At 51.4% G+C, this 13,610-nt stretch overlaps 1 protein-coding gene and 1 long non-coding RNA gene across 2 annotated transcripts in view; one reads left to right on the top strand and one right to left on the bottom strand.

Moving 5' to 3' along the window:
- Positions 1-8,122: 8,122 nt before the first annotated feature.
- On the bottom strand, positions 8,123-9,905 carry LOC135269913 (heparan-sulfate 6-O-sulfotransferase 2-like). Its single transcript, XM_064364559.1, has 2 exons — positions 9,478-9,905; positions 8,123-8,645 (listed from the first exon to the last, which is right to left on the bottom strand). The coding sequence occupies exons 1-2, from the start codon at positions 9,903-9,905 to the stop codon at positions 8,123-8,125; spliced, it is 951 nt and encodes a 316-aa protein (XP_064220629.1).
- An 88-nt stretch (positions 9,906-9,993) lies between these two features.
- The window catches only part of LOC135269916 (uncharacterized), a 79,587-nt gene continuing 75,970 nt past the window's right edge, over positions 9,994-13,610 (top strand). Inside the window, exon 1 of the long non-coding RNA XR_010338182.1 lies at positions 9,994-10,179. This is a non-coding gene — a long non-coding RNA (uncharacterized LOC135269916). The remainder of the gene's footprint in view (positions 10,180-13,610) is intronic.

The following is a 13,610-nucleotide window of genomic DNA, read 5'->3' on the forward strand; positions in this document are numbered from 1 at the left end:
ATCATGTAAGTTGCCTTTCACAAACCAGACTTGAGCTTTGAGTAGAATTTACCATGTGAACTGTGCCACAGCTGATTTTTACACCATTTTCTCTGTAATCGGAATGAATAAAAGTAGTAAAAGGGTCACACATTATTAAATGAGCCATTAAAAAACATCTAAAATAACAAATGGAAGAAGGGAGTGTGTTACTTGTGTAGGAGTCTCCCTATCAGAAAATTTTGAATTTTTAAACCTACAGCAATCACTCTATTCATATGAGTTGCTAATTAGCTCATTCTTAATTAGCAGAATGCCTCCAAAATGATCGCCTTGATAATCCAAATAGTTTTTGCTTATTATATATAATGAAGCTATTTAATTCAAGCTCTGCATCTAACACCAAGTCTCCATCTCAGTTGTGCAAACGAGTAGCTCTGGTATCCTAGGCCTTAGTTTCATCTGTAAAATGGGACCAATACTGTATCACACTTATCTAATGCCACATACAAGAAAGGAACATTAAAATACTTAATGACCTCAGTACGCATTAAGAACTCTTTACATTTGTTGGATATTTTATAGTTTACAAAGTGCTTCCCTTGAATTATATCATTTAACACAACACCACTGCGGACATATTTTATATTAGAGAAAACAAGCTTGGAGAAGGTCACAGACCTATTAAATGAATTCAGATCTTCCTTTTCTAAGTTCACGGCTCTTTCCACTCTACCACAACTACCTCATCTTATGATGCTAGTACAATCACAGTAGTATCTGTGATCCTACTAAGTGATGGAAAAACACATGTTTTATTTTTGTTGCTTCTTTTAATATGTGCAATATTTTAAAGATACATATTTAAAAATATATACAACGTATACACACAGGCAAGAGACATGAAAGTACATATTAAAAAACCTACCAAACCTGGGCCAAGAGTGGTGGCTCAAGCGTGTAATCCCAACACTTTGGGAGGCCAAAGTGGGAGGATAACTTGAAGCCAGGAGTTCGAGACCAGCCTGGCCAACATAGTAAAACCCTGTCTTTACTAAAAATACAAAAAATTAGCCGTGCATAGTGGTGCACGCCTGTAATCCCAGCTACTCGGGAGGGTGAGGCATGAGAATCCCTTGAACCCAGGAGGCAGAGGTTGCAGTGAGCCGAGATCACACCACGGCACTCCAGTCTGAGTGACAAAGCAAGACTGCCTCTAAAACAAACAAACAAAACAGCTACCAAACCTATCTCAACTCTTAGAAAATATTTCAGATGAAGAATAAGGCCAGGAGCAGTGACTCATGCCTGTAATCCCAGCACTTTGGGAGGCTGAGGTGGGCAGATCACCTGAGATCAAGAGTTTGAGACTAGCCTGGCTAACATGGTGAAACCCCATCTCTACTAAAAATACAAAAACTAGCTGGGTGTGGTAGCATATGCCTGGTAGCACAGCTACTTGGGAGGCTGAGGCATGAGAATCACTTGAACCCAGGAGGCGGAGGTTGCAACGAGCTGAGATTGTACCATTGCACCCCAGGCTGGGAAACAGAGTGAGACACTGCCCCCATCAAAAAAAAAAAAAAAAAACAAAACAAAACAATAAATGACAGGCCAGGTATGGTGGCTCAACGCCTGTAATCCCAGCACTTTGGGAGGCTGAGGCGGGTGGATCACGAGGTCAAGAGATCGAGACCATCCTGCTCAACATGGTGAAACCCCGCCTCTACTAAAAATACAAAAAATTAGCTGGGCACGGTGGCGCGTGCCTGTAGTCCCAGCTACTCGGGAGGCTGAGGCAGGAGAATCGCCTGAACCCAGGAGGCGGAGGTTGCGGTGAGCCGAGATGGCGCCATTGCACTCCAGCCTGGGTAACGAGAGCGAGACTCCGTCTCAAAAAAAAAAATAATAAAGAAAACGGGTCTAAGTAAAGGCGGGGAGTTTCACTTGGGCGCAGGACACTGTTTCACGGATGTCAGTGAAGGCGCTGGGAGAATCACCGAAAACGTGCACTGGGACCAGGAGGCCTGCCAGGGAGCTGGGAACACCCCCCGTGTTAAGCCTGGGGCTGGAACCAAACGAGCGGCGAGCTCCTATCCAGCCTTCCGGTCCTATAGAGCCACCTCAGGTCAGCGATGTCAGAAGGGCAGGCAGTGTCACGAGTCTCCAACCAAGGTTACGGGTGGGAAGCCACCTCAGTAAGCGAAAACGAGCATGTGTCCTGCTGGCTGGTCCGCAGAGCGCTAGCTCCAAAGCTACCATCCCCTGCTCCCCTGGTCCCGGGGTCGCCTTACGCTCTCTTCTGCCCCTCCGCGCCCAAAACTGATCACCCCCACGCCACGCTGCCCCCGCACGCTCTAGGACGGGATCCTCCTGCCTGGCGTTAGCCGCGCCCTCTGTTCTCGCTGCCTGAGCACCCTCTCCTTTCCTCCCTGCACCTCCTTACTCTGCTTAGCCGCACCGCCCCCAGCCCTGTCCCCACGCCAAGAGGAATAACGGCATTAAGTATGGTGAAGACTGGCCAGAACACACACAAAGAAAGACAGCGGCTTCCCACGATTCCTGCAAGTCCACGCGCCAACGTTCCAAGCACTGATCCTCGTACCAATAAGGAGCGAAGGCCCGGGGTGTCACGCGCTTAGCACTTACCCGGAAGTGGGGAGTAGCGGTTATCCTTGTGTACCGTTTCCGTGACAACTGAACTGGAACGTTGAAGGTGGAGCGATAGAGAGACAAGCCCTAAAAGAAACCTGCCTCCTAAGGCAGTAGCCATCTCGTCGTGGATCGTTAAGTGACTTCATGGTGGATCGTCGGTGACTTCGTGGTGGACCGTCGGTGGATCGGCAGCAAGGGCCGCACTTCCGGACTTCTTCCGCCAACTTAGTAAGATTAATTTACTGGTCATTCCTAATAGTTATTGATAGTTATATATTTATATTGTGCTTTTTATACGTGTTTATATGAAATGTACTAGTATACGGTTTCTTTCCTTGAAACTGACTTTCACTCTGCTGTCCAGGGTGTAGTGCCGTGGCATGATCTCGGCTCACCGCAACCTCTGACACTCAGGTTCAAGCCATTTTCCTTCCTCAGCGTCCTGAATAACTGGGATTAAAGGGGCCTGCCACGACACCTGGCTAATTTTTGTATTTTTAGTAGAGACGGGGTTTCACCATGTTGGCCAGGCTGGTCTCAAAATCCTGAGCTCAGATGATCCACCCGCCTTGGCCTCCCAAAGTGCTGGGATTACAGGTGTGAGCCACCGTGCCCAGCCCCAAGATTCTATCTTAAACGTTAAAAGGCTAGTACACCTAACTCATTCAGAATGGAAACAAGAAATTAAAAACTGGTTTGAAAAAAACAAAACAAACTAGTTTGGGCTTCCCTCAATCATTAAAGAGTATTCACCTTCTTCTCTTACACTATAAGGGATCAAGGTATCACATTTTCCTCTTCATTTTTTAAATTTTAAAACTGTTTTTTCAGTAATACAAACAGGGTCTCACTATATTGCCTAGGCTGGTCTCAAACTCGAGCTCAAGTGATCCTCCCACCTCAGCCTCTCAAAGTGCTGGGATTATAAGCATGAGCCACCATGCCCAGCCTATCTTCCTCTTTTAATGTGCTTCAGAAAACAATGACTAGTACAGATATTAATAATTAAATCAACAAGGATGGGGGCTGGGTGTGGTGGCTCATGTCTGTAATTTCAGCAAAACTGAATACAAATAGAAATAAATGACTCTAACTGTATCAAATTGATTTCTTAAATTACACACAAAAACAGAATTGATTCAGTATGTTTCAGATATCATATTCTAACTATACCACAGTGATATATATATAGTCTAAGAAAAACTACGAAAAACATCTTGAACCTACTTCATAGGTTTGTTGTTGGTCATGGTATTATTATAGTAATTCTGAAACTATTTTGTACATATAGTAGGACAGAGCAAATTTCTCAATAAATACATTGATTTCGAAGTAATTCTATAGAGAAACTAAGTTATTTCTTGAGAATGGATATAAATATGAACTGAGGGAAGGTGAGAAAAAAAATCTATAGATACAACCTAAATTGGAGGTAACAGTATAAAGTTGTGATTTAAAATATATGTATATGGGCCAGGGGAGGTGACTCATACCTATAATCGCAGCACTCTGGGAGGCCGAGGCAGGGGATCACCCGAGGTTGGGAGTTTGAGACCACCCAGACCAACATGGAGAAACCCCCGTCTCTACTAAAAATACAAAATTAGCCAGGCATAGTGGCGCATGCCTGTAATCCAAGCTACTCTGGAGGCTGAGGCAGCAGAATCACTTGAACTCGGGAGGCGGAGGTTGCGGTGAGCCACAGTTACGCCATTGCACTCCAGCCTGGGCAACAAGAGTAAAACTCCGTATCAAAAAAAAATAAAAGTGTGTGTGTCGGGGGGAGGGTGTGGGGTGTGTGTGGTTTGTTTGGTGTGTGTGTGTGTGTGTGTGTGTGTTTCCCAGTTCTGTCCAAAAAAGAGTCCTGAAGCAAAGACATCTCAATGGTAATGAGCATATCTAACACCTAGATCTTGGTTTCTAAATAGCATTCCCCAATAAAAGGAACCTGGGGGACACAGTGGCTCACGTCTGTAATCCCAGCACTTTGGGAGGCTGAGGCAGGCAGATCACTTGAGGTCAGGAGTTCAAGATCAGCCTGGCCACCATGGTGAAACCTCATCTCTACTAAAAATACAAACATTAGCTGGGCAAGCTGGTTACTTGGGAGGCTGAGGCAGAATCTCAGTTGTGCAAACGAGTAGCTCTGGTATCCTAGGCCTTAGTTTCATCTGTAAAATGGGAAGAATACTGCATCACACTTATCTAATGCCACATACAAGAAAGGAACATTAAAATACTTAATGACCTCAGTACGCATTAAGAACTCTTTACATTTGTTGGATATTTTATAGTTTACAAAGTGCTTCCCTTGAATTATATCATTTAACACAACACCACTGCGGACGTATTTTATATTAGAGAAAACAAGCTTGGAGAAGGTCACAGACCTATTAAATGAATTCAGATCTTCCTTTTCTAAGTTCACGGCTCTTTCCACTCTACCACAACTACCTCATCTTATGATGCTAGTACAATCACAGTAGTATCTGTGATCCTACTAAGTGACGGAAAAACATATGTTTTATTTTTGTTGCTTCTTTTAATATGTGCAATATTTTAAAGATACATATTTAAAAATATATACAACGTATACACACAGGCAAGAGACATGAAAGTACATATTAAAAAACCTACCAAACCTGGGCCAAGAGTGGTGGCTCAAGCGTGTAATCCCAACACTTTGGGAGGCCAAAGTGGGAGGATAACTTGAAGCCAGGAGTTCGAGACCAGCCTGGCCAACATAGTAAAACCCTGTCTTTACTAAAAATACAAAAAATTAGCCGTGCATAGTGGTGCACGCCTGTAATCCCAGCTACTCGGGAGGGTGAGGCATGAGAATCCCTTGAACCCAGGAGGCAGAGGTTGCAGTGAGCCGAGATCACACCACGGCACTCCAGTCTGAGTGACAAAGCAAGACTGCCTCTAAAACAAACAAACAAAACAGCTACCAAACCTATCTCAACTCTTAGAAAATATTTCAGATGAAGAATAAGGCCAGGAGCAGTGACTCATGCCTGTAATCCCAGCACTTTGGGAGGCTGAGGTGGGCAGATCACCTGAGATCAAGAGTTTGAGACTAGCCTGGCTAACATGGTGAAACCCCATCTCTACTAAAAATACAAAAACTAGCTGGGTGTGGTAGCATATGCCTGGTAGCACAGCTACTTGGGAGGCTGAGGCATGAGAATCACTTGAACCCAGGAGGCGGAGGTTGCAACGAGCTGAGATTGTACCATTGCACCCCAGGCTGGGAAACAGAGTGAGACACTGCCCCCATCAAAAAAAAAAAAAAAAAACAAAACAAAACAATAAATGACAGGCCAGGTATGGTGGCTCAACGCCTGTAATCCCAGCACTTTGGGAGGCTGAGGCGGGTGGATCACGAGGTCAAGAGATCGAGACCATCCTGCTCAACATGGTGAAACCCCGCCTCTACTAAAAATACAAAAAATTAGCTGGGCACGGTGGCGCGTGCCTGTAGTCCCAGCTACTCGGGAGGCTGAGGCAGGAGAATCGCCTGAACCCAGGAGGCGGAGGTTGCGGTGAGCCGAGATGGCGCCATTGCACTCCAGCCTGGGTAACGAGAGCGAGACTCCGTCTCAAAAAAAAAATAATAAAGAAAACGGGTCTAAGTAAAGGCGGGGAGTTTCACTTGGGCGCAGGACACTGTTTCACGGATGTCGGTGAAGGCGCTGGGAGAATCACCGAAAACGTGCACTGGGACCAGGAGGCCTGCCAGGGAGCTGGGAACAGCCCCCGTGTTAAGCCTGGGGCTGGAACCAAACGAGCGGCGAGCTCCTATCCAGCCTTCCGGTCCTATAGAGCCACCTCAGGTCAGCGATGTCCGAAGGGCAGGCAGTGTCACGAGTCTCCAACCAAGGTTACAGGTGGGAAGCCACCTCAGTAAGCGAAACGAGCATGTGTCCTGCTGGCTGGTCCGCAGAGCGCTAGCTCCAAAGCTACCATCCCCTGCTCCCCTGGTCCCGGGGTCGCCTTATGCTCTCTTCTGCCCCTCCGCGCCCAAAACTGATCACCCCCACGCCACGCTGCCCCCGCACGCACTAGGACGGGATCCTCCTGCCTGGCGTTAGCCGCGCCCTCTGTTCTCGCTGCCTGAGCACCCTCTCCTTTCCTCCCTGCACCTCCTTACTCTGCTTAGCCGCACCGCCCCCAGCCCTTTCCCCACGCCAAGAATTCAGGACTGAACAGTTCGAGGAATAACGTCATTAAGTATGGTTAAGACTGGCCAGAACACACACAAAGAAAGACAGCAGCTACTTGGAACCGACAAAGGGACAGAAGCAAAGCAAGGCATAGAGAACAGTAACAATGGCAAACAGCAGGCCTGGAAACGAGAGCCCATACTGCAGTCCATAGCACTCACTTCCCCCACCCCACCACCACCCAGTTTACAGTGCTCCATGACCTCCAGCAACTGGATATTGTGGCTGGAGGGAGGAAAATACCCTTGTTTCTGGCGACAGACTATTAGTAAATCAGCTTTTACCGCATCAGCCCAGGCTCCCAGAAAATGGGCTGGCAGCGACCCACGCCGGGGCTCGGGCGTGTGTGTGTGTGTGTGTGTGTGTGTGTGTGTGTGTGTGTGTGTGAATCAGGAGAGGCTCCTGGTGGCTGAACCCCACATGGGGTGTAGGGCGGCAACCCAGCCCGCCCCTCGGTCCGCGGGGTGTCCCCTGGCAATCCCAAAGCGCCGCCGGTGCCTCACATGCAGCCAGTAGGAAGAGGCGAGCCTGGTGCCTTGAACTCTCCCTGGGTATCAGAAAATAGCGACGGAGGAACACGGAGCCGCGGGGCGGGGTGGGGGGGACCGAGCTAGAGGCGGGAAGGAGGGATGCCATAAATGTCGGGCAAGAAGAGAGAAACAGAAAGGGTAAGAGAGAAAGAGAAGAAAAGTGAGAGAGGAAAACGGAAAGAAGGAAACAGCGAGCAAACAGGAGCAGACAAGATCTGGGGCACAGGAGAGAAAGGAGAACACGGCAAACAGACGAAGCGAGAAGAAAAGGGGAGGGAAGAATGCGGGAGCCGAAAGGAGGAAGACAGTGCCGAAAGGAGACTTCGGAACCCGGGTGCGGAGTAGAGGAAACGAGGGAACCGGAGATGCTGCTCGGAGAGCGCGGCTCTTTAGGGCTCTGCAGTGCGGAGTCTGAGTGCGAAGCAACGTCCCAGCGGCGGCCACGGGGGCGCTCGTTCTCGGCCTTTCGGCCGCCTACCCCGCACGCTCGCCCAACCACCACGCAGGCCACCCTGCCGACAGACAGACTGGGCCGTCAGGGGCCGGAGCGGAAAGCCTTTCTGAGGCCGCCACAGCGCCGCGAACGTGCGCTACTGGGCGCCCGGCACCTGCCTAGGCCGGACCCAAACGCCCGGGCGCCAGGGTGCGCGCTGGGTCCCCGGCTAGGGCCAGCCGCACCTCCCCTCCCTCCGCCCGCCTAGGCCCGGGTCCCGCTCGACCACCGGCGCTCACTCACCTGGAAGGTCTCAGCCTGGAGGCGCGCTTGCCGTCCACCACAGAGGGCACACAGCTGGTGAGCTCGGTCCAGTCGGCGTGCAGCCCGCAGCTCCAGCCCGTGGAGAACCTGGAGAATAGCCAGGTCTCCCGCTTACCCGGCCGGTGGCAAGTACATTTCTTCTGACCCACGCGGCACTCGCACGGCTGCTCCAGCTGGATGTTGCGAACCAAGTGGCGGCGGAAAGTGGTGCCCCCGGTCTTCTGGATGTGCAGGAACACGATCAGGACATCGCCTTTTATGTCGAAGTCTACCTTGCGCAGGAGGTCGCTGCGAGTGAAATTGTAGCGAGGCACGAACCCGGCGGAGCTCTCATCCTCCGAGCGGTACGGGTCCGGCACTGGGGAGCTGAACGCCTGCAGGCGGAGGAGCTGGCATTCCGTGCCGGGGCACACGTATTGGAGGACGATCACGGCAAATAGGAAGAGCGTCACCAAAGCTAGCAGCAGCTTGTTGGATTTCTCATCCATGTTCCCGACGCTGGGGGAAACCCAAGCTCGTGATGTCCATCCCGCAGCTCGGCCCGCGCTCGCCGTGCCCCCGCACCGCCCCCTCCCCCTGGCGCCGCCGCGGCGCCCCTCTCCCCCTCCCCTCCGCACCGAGTACTCCACGGCGGCGGCGGCGGCGGCTCCCTTCCCCGCTTCCTTCCTTCCCGGAAGGCTAAGCGCTGTGGCTTGTGCGGCGCACACACACCCCTACCCCGAGTCCTTCCTGCGGGCCTCCTGCCCCCTCCCTCCGTCAGAGCTCGCCCGAGCCCCCCGGAGCCCCTCCGAGGGGTTTCGTCCCAGTAGGACCTCTCCGGGCCCAGTCGCCACACTCCTCAACTCACCCCCCCGCCAGTCCGGGCCCCCGTGTGTCTCGCTCCACTCTCGGTGGCTCCCATCCCCATCCCGCTTCGCCTGCCGGACTCTCCAGGCTCTTCTGCCCCAAGCCCCTTTGGGGCGCACGCCTCTGCCCGGCTTTCTCCCCGCATGCCCCGAAGCCCTCCTTTTGCCCGCGCCCGCTTGCCCACCCGGGAGGCGGCCTCGAGGGAGCTCAGAGCCGGGCGCTCAGAGTTCCCCTGGGGGAAGGAGCCCGCCAGCAGCCCGACTTGCCAGCGAGGACGCTGCGCTGCCGGTGCCCGCGGAACAGTGGCGCCAGGGCCGCGGCATGGCCAGATGCGCGCCGCGACCCTCCAGAGACCCTATACCGGCCACCACTGGCCAGCTGGAACTTTGCACCCTTTCTACCCCTCGCGGCTGCCTTCCCGCCCCGCACAGCCCCTTCTCACCCTAGTCTGGGAGCTTGAGCTCGGCTTTCATCAAGAACGTACCTGGCCAGGGGGCCGAAGATCTGGGAGAAGATCGCGCCGAGCACGTGCTTCAGCGAGTGGCCCAGGGCAGCCAGGCCCCGAGTGAGCAGGGCCCGGCAGAGGGAGCCCAGGTCCCAGCGTCGCCTGAGGACGTGCATCCGCCTGCGGCGGCCCCGGGACAGCAGCGCGAAAAGCGGGGCGCACGCCGCTCCCGCCAGGGAGGAAGAAGCCTTTCGGGGCTTCTCCAGGAGTGGCCGGGAGTGGAATCCGTGAGACACACCCCTAGGAGGGCCCGCGCGGACCGAGGCAGCCACCGACCCGGGCCGGCTCGCTGCCAATTCGGCCTCTACTCTGGAATGCCGGCGGGGACAGGTGGTGCGGGCGGGCGCTCCTCGCTCCGGTTGCGGCGGCGGCTCGAACGCCCGGACTGCACTCGCAGGCAGTGCCATTCCCCCCTTCAGGCAACTCAGGGTACTAAGGATCAGGAGCGAGCTTGAATTTACATAATAATGCCTCACGCCCAAGAGCTCGAGCCACTTTACAAGCAGAGAACCTGGGTTTTCTCTTTTCTTGGAGTACGGAGGTCACTCTGCTTAGCGCATCACTCCACTTTGGCTCGCAATTTCAACCTCTCCTAAAATAGCAAAGGCGCAAATTGGAGCTTTTCCCTCTCTCTTTGCCAATTTCCATTCTCCAGCGGAAGCGGGGGCATTTTCTGAAAAGGTAAGTCAGCATGATAAAAAGACAGCATGAGCAAAAAGCGTTACAGAATGAGAATCTGACCTTTTTCAGAGCACAGACTGTCTTCTTGCTGAATCCTGTGTACCAACCCTGTGCCTGCAGGAGGGCTTGACTCATAAAAGATTTGTTGAATAAATGGATAGTTAACTAAAAACTCCATTAGAATGAGACTATCTAATCCAAGGTAATGTGACACATGAGGAAACTGAGGCCCAGAGAGGGGTAGGGAAATGCCCAAGGTCACACAGCAGAGCGCCAGTGTTTGAACCCAAGAAACCCGGCACCATCTCCCTATTTCCTGATACGAACACCACCTTCTCTAGTAAATAGGCACAAATGTTCCTCAAGCTCCAGTGTCCAACGGGCTCTTTTCTGTTGCAGGAGCAGAGATGCAGGGATTAACAGGGAAAGAATGGCTGTCCCTTTAGGCAAAGGACCCTGAGAACTCAGGACTCAGTCTGTCCCCATCTGATTAATGGAAGGGGCTTGATGTACATCAGGACACTGGCGTTTCCATGACTGAGTGTGCAACTCCCTCCAGTCCCACTGCTGCAGAAGGGGCACCGGAGCCACTGAGTGGGAGGATCCAGACCAGGAGCTGAGTCCTGGGGTGGGGGCATGTCCCTCCTGGAGACAGGCTCTCCCAGTCTCTCTCTCACTGAGCTCTGCTCCATCCCTTTCCTGTTCTATCTGTGCTATGAAGCAGCAAGCCTAACAATGGTCTGGAAGTCCTGGGAAATCTGTCACTTCCTTGCTTGGCAGCCCTGGGATAATCACTTGCCCCTCTGGAGCCTCAGTTTTCTTCTCTGTAAGATAGGACCAATTCTGTCGTCTGTTTTGACCACCTGAGTCACTGTGGGAACAAAATGTAGAAACCTTTAGGCCACTCCAAATGTGAGTCTGTGTTTACCTGTTGCTCTAAGCTCAGTGTGCCAACTAAGGAACAGGCCGTTCTCGGGCAATTTCTCAGCTGTGCACCCTGTCCTTACCATCCCCTAGAATTCCCAGCCCTGGCTAGACTTCCACGTGCCCCCAAACCTACTGGGAACATCGAGGGACCCTTTGTCCAGCTGGAGGCATAAGGGATGGTGGATTTTTCTGGAATCCTGAATTTCTAGCACTCCAGGCATCTCCTGTCCTGAGACTCCAGGAACACTCGGAAAACCCAATGAACTTGCAGGAAGAAGCTAGATGCAGTAACTTACAAGGTAGATCTCAGCTTCCACAAAAGCTCCCCTGGTGCCCAGACTGGTAGAACTGGACCTGCTCCCCCTGAGGGCAGCTTAGGGTGTGAGCCAGTGTAGTGGGAAGCTATAGGGGTGGCCCCGAAGCTCAGCTTGCCAGCTGCCTCTGCCTTCTGCTTGGCCACTCACTGTAGTAAACCTCTTTAGCCTGCCCAGTAGGTGGCTGTCCTCATGGTGCCGCATAAAATTCCCTGCCATTACACCACCTTTGTGTGTAATGGCATTCAATGGGTCCCTAGGAAAATATTTCTGAAACAGGTGGGTTGAAGATTCTAGCCCTCAGCAGCCAAACTATGGAGTTTCTACTGTAAGAGGGATTAGTGGGATTGGAACAAAGGAAAGTGCCTTGGGTGGAGGGAAGGGGGAGGTGGTAAATGGTACAGGGTAAATGGTACGGGGGAGGGGGGTATCAGGTTTATTCTTATGAGTTGTAAAAAGTAACATGTCCACACACATGCACACACACTTGAGGTCCAACGTTCAGAGAAAGGGCCAGTGAGGTTGGTAGTTGCAGAGCAAAAGGGACAAGGTGAGGCTGTAAAGTCCAGTTCCTGAGATCTAATATGTCACCAGGATTTTGCCATTTAGAAGCCCTTCCTCCACCCCTCTCATGCTGTGAGGAACAAAGAAATGAATCTCTCATACAGGAATTCATGTATCTGGGCTCCTGGAAGTACAGGAAAACGTTTTTGTGGGGAGTAGGGAGTCCCACAAACCTCAGAAGATCCCTCCAGGGTTGAAGAGGCTTTTTGCTGAGAAGCAGGGAATTTTTCTTAAGTGTGTCCCAAGAGCCATGCTCTCCTGAGGCCAGGGCTGGGCCTTGGCCGCATGTTGAAGAGCCCTCTTGCAATCTCGGCTGGTCTCTGCTGCCAGGGGCCAGTTCCTCTCAGGCAGTGAATGAGAAAGGCTCAGATGCTCTAGATTTTGGCCTTTTGGGGAGAGACTGGGGGTGGGAGGCAAGAAAAAAGGAAGAGAACTGACTGAACTGTCAAGTCTTTGATTTTCCATCTCCTTATTTCTTTTTTTTTTTTTTTAATTGCATTTTAGGTTTTGGGGTACATGTGAAAAACATGCAAGGTTGTTGCATAGGTGCATACGTGGCAGTGTGATTTGCTGCCCTCCCTCCCCTTCACCTATATCTGGCATTTCTCCCCATGCTATCCCTCCCCGACTCCCCACCCCCCCACTGTCCCCCCTCCCCCCCAACAGACTCCCGTGTATAGTGCTCCCCTCCCTGTGTCCATGTGTTCTCCTTGTTCAACACCCGCCTATGAGTGAGAACTGACACAAGAACACAAAATCAAACACCGTCTCCTTATTTCTAACACCACCTGGAGTTGTTGTGTATACATATATTTTGGATTCAGTATTTGGAAGGCAAGGAGAACTCTGTCATCTGAGCAGGGCTTCTGGTTGTCTCTATGGTATGGTATGATTTTCACTGTTTTCCCAGAACCGTCCTTACATGGTTTCCAATGAAAAGGTTGATGATTCTGGGAGCATAAAGGTCAGCCTGGCTTGCATGCTAAACAGCACACTGACAGACATGCATTTGGTTCCTGTAATCTGAGACAACAGTGGGAGGTAGTTGCAAAAATACTGGCCTGGGAGTCCAGAGACCTGGGCTCATGTCTTGACTCTGACACTAACGAGACTATATATATGTATAACCCTGAGAAAGCCACTTGCTCACTTTTGGGCTCAACTTCCCTATCCGTGAGATGGCAAGGTTGACTTTGTGATTCAAGGGACATTTTCCTGATCTGACATTCCTTGTCACGTGTTTACCTTTACTGTCTTCCTCAAGTGCTGAAGGACTGCCGAAGAGTCAGGGCCTCAGCCCAGGGGGAGTGACTTAGACCGGGTCCTTCATGCATTCTGTGGCATTTGCATCACTGGATCCCACCAGTTCAGCAGCAGCTGCAATTGTTCTGGGCCCATATTACAAGGGTGACAGCAGGGTACCCTGTTCAAATTAGAACAGAAATACTGGAAACTTCGTATTAAAGAGCATGACACTCTAGAAAGCATAGATGATGTTTTCCCTTGATCCTGAGCATTCTCTTCAACCCTGGCTTTCTAGCTGTCTCTCATTCTGTGAAAACGTTCATACTGTCAATAATAAGCAATTCCGTCACAAAGATAGAAGGCATGCAAACTACTGAGTTG

Source organism: Aotus nancymaae, unplaced genomic scaffold, assembly GCF_030222135.1.
Source record: "Aotus nancymaae isolate 86718 unplaced genomic scaffold, 86718_ANA_hifiasm-v0.15.2.pri h1tg000058l, whole genome shotgun sequence".
Taxonomy (NCBI): Eukaryota; Metazoa; Chordata; class Mammalia; order Primates; family Aotidae; genus Aotus; species Aotus nancymaae.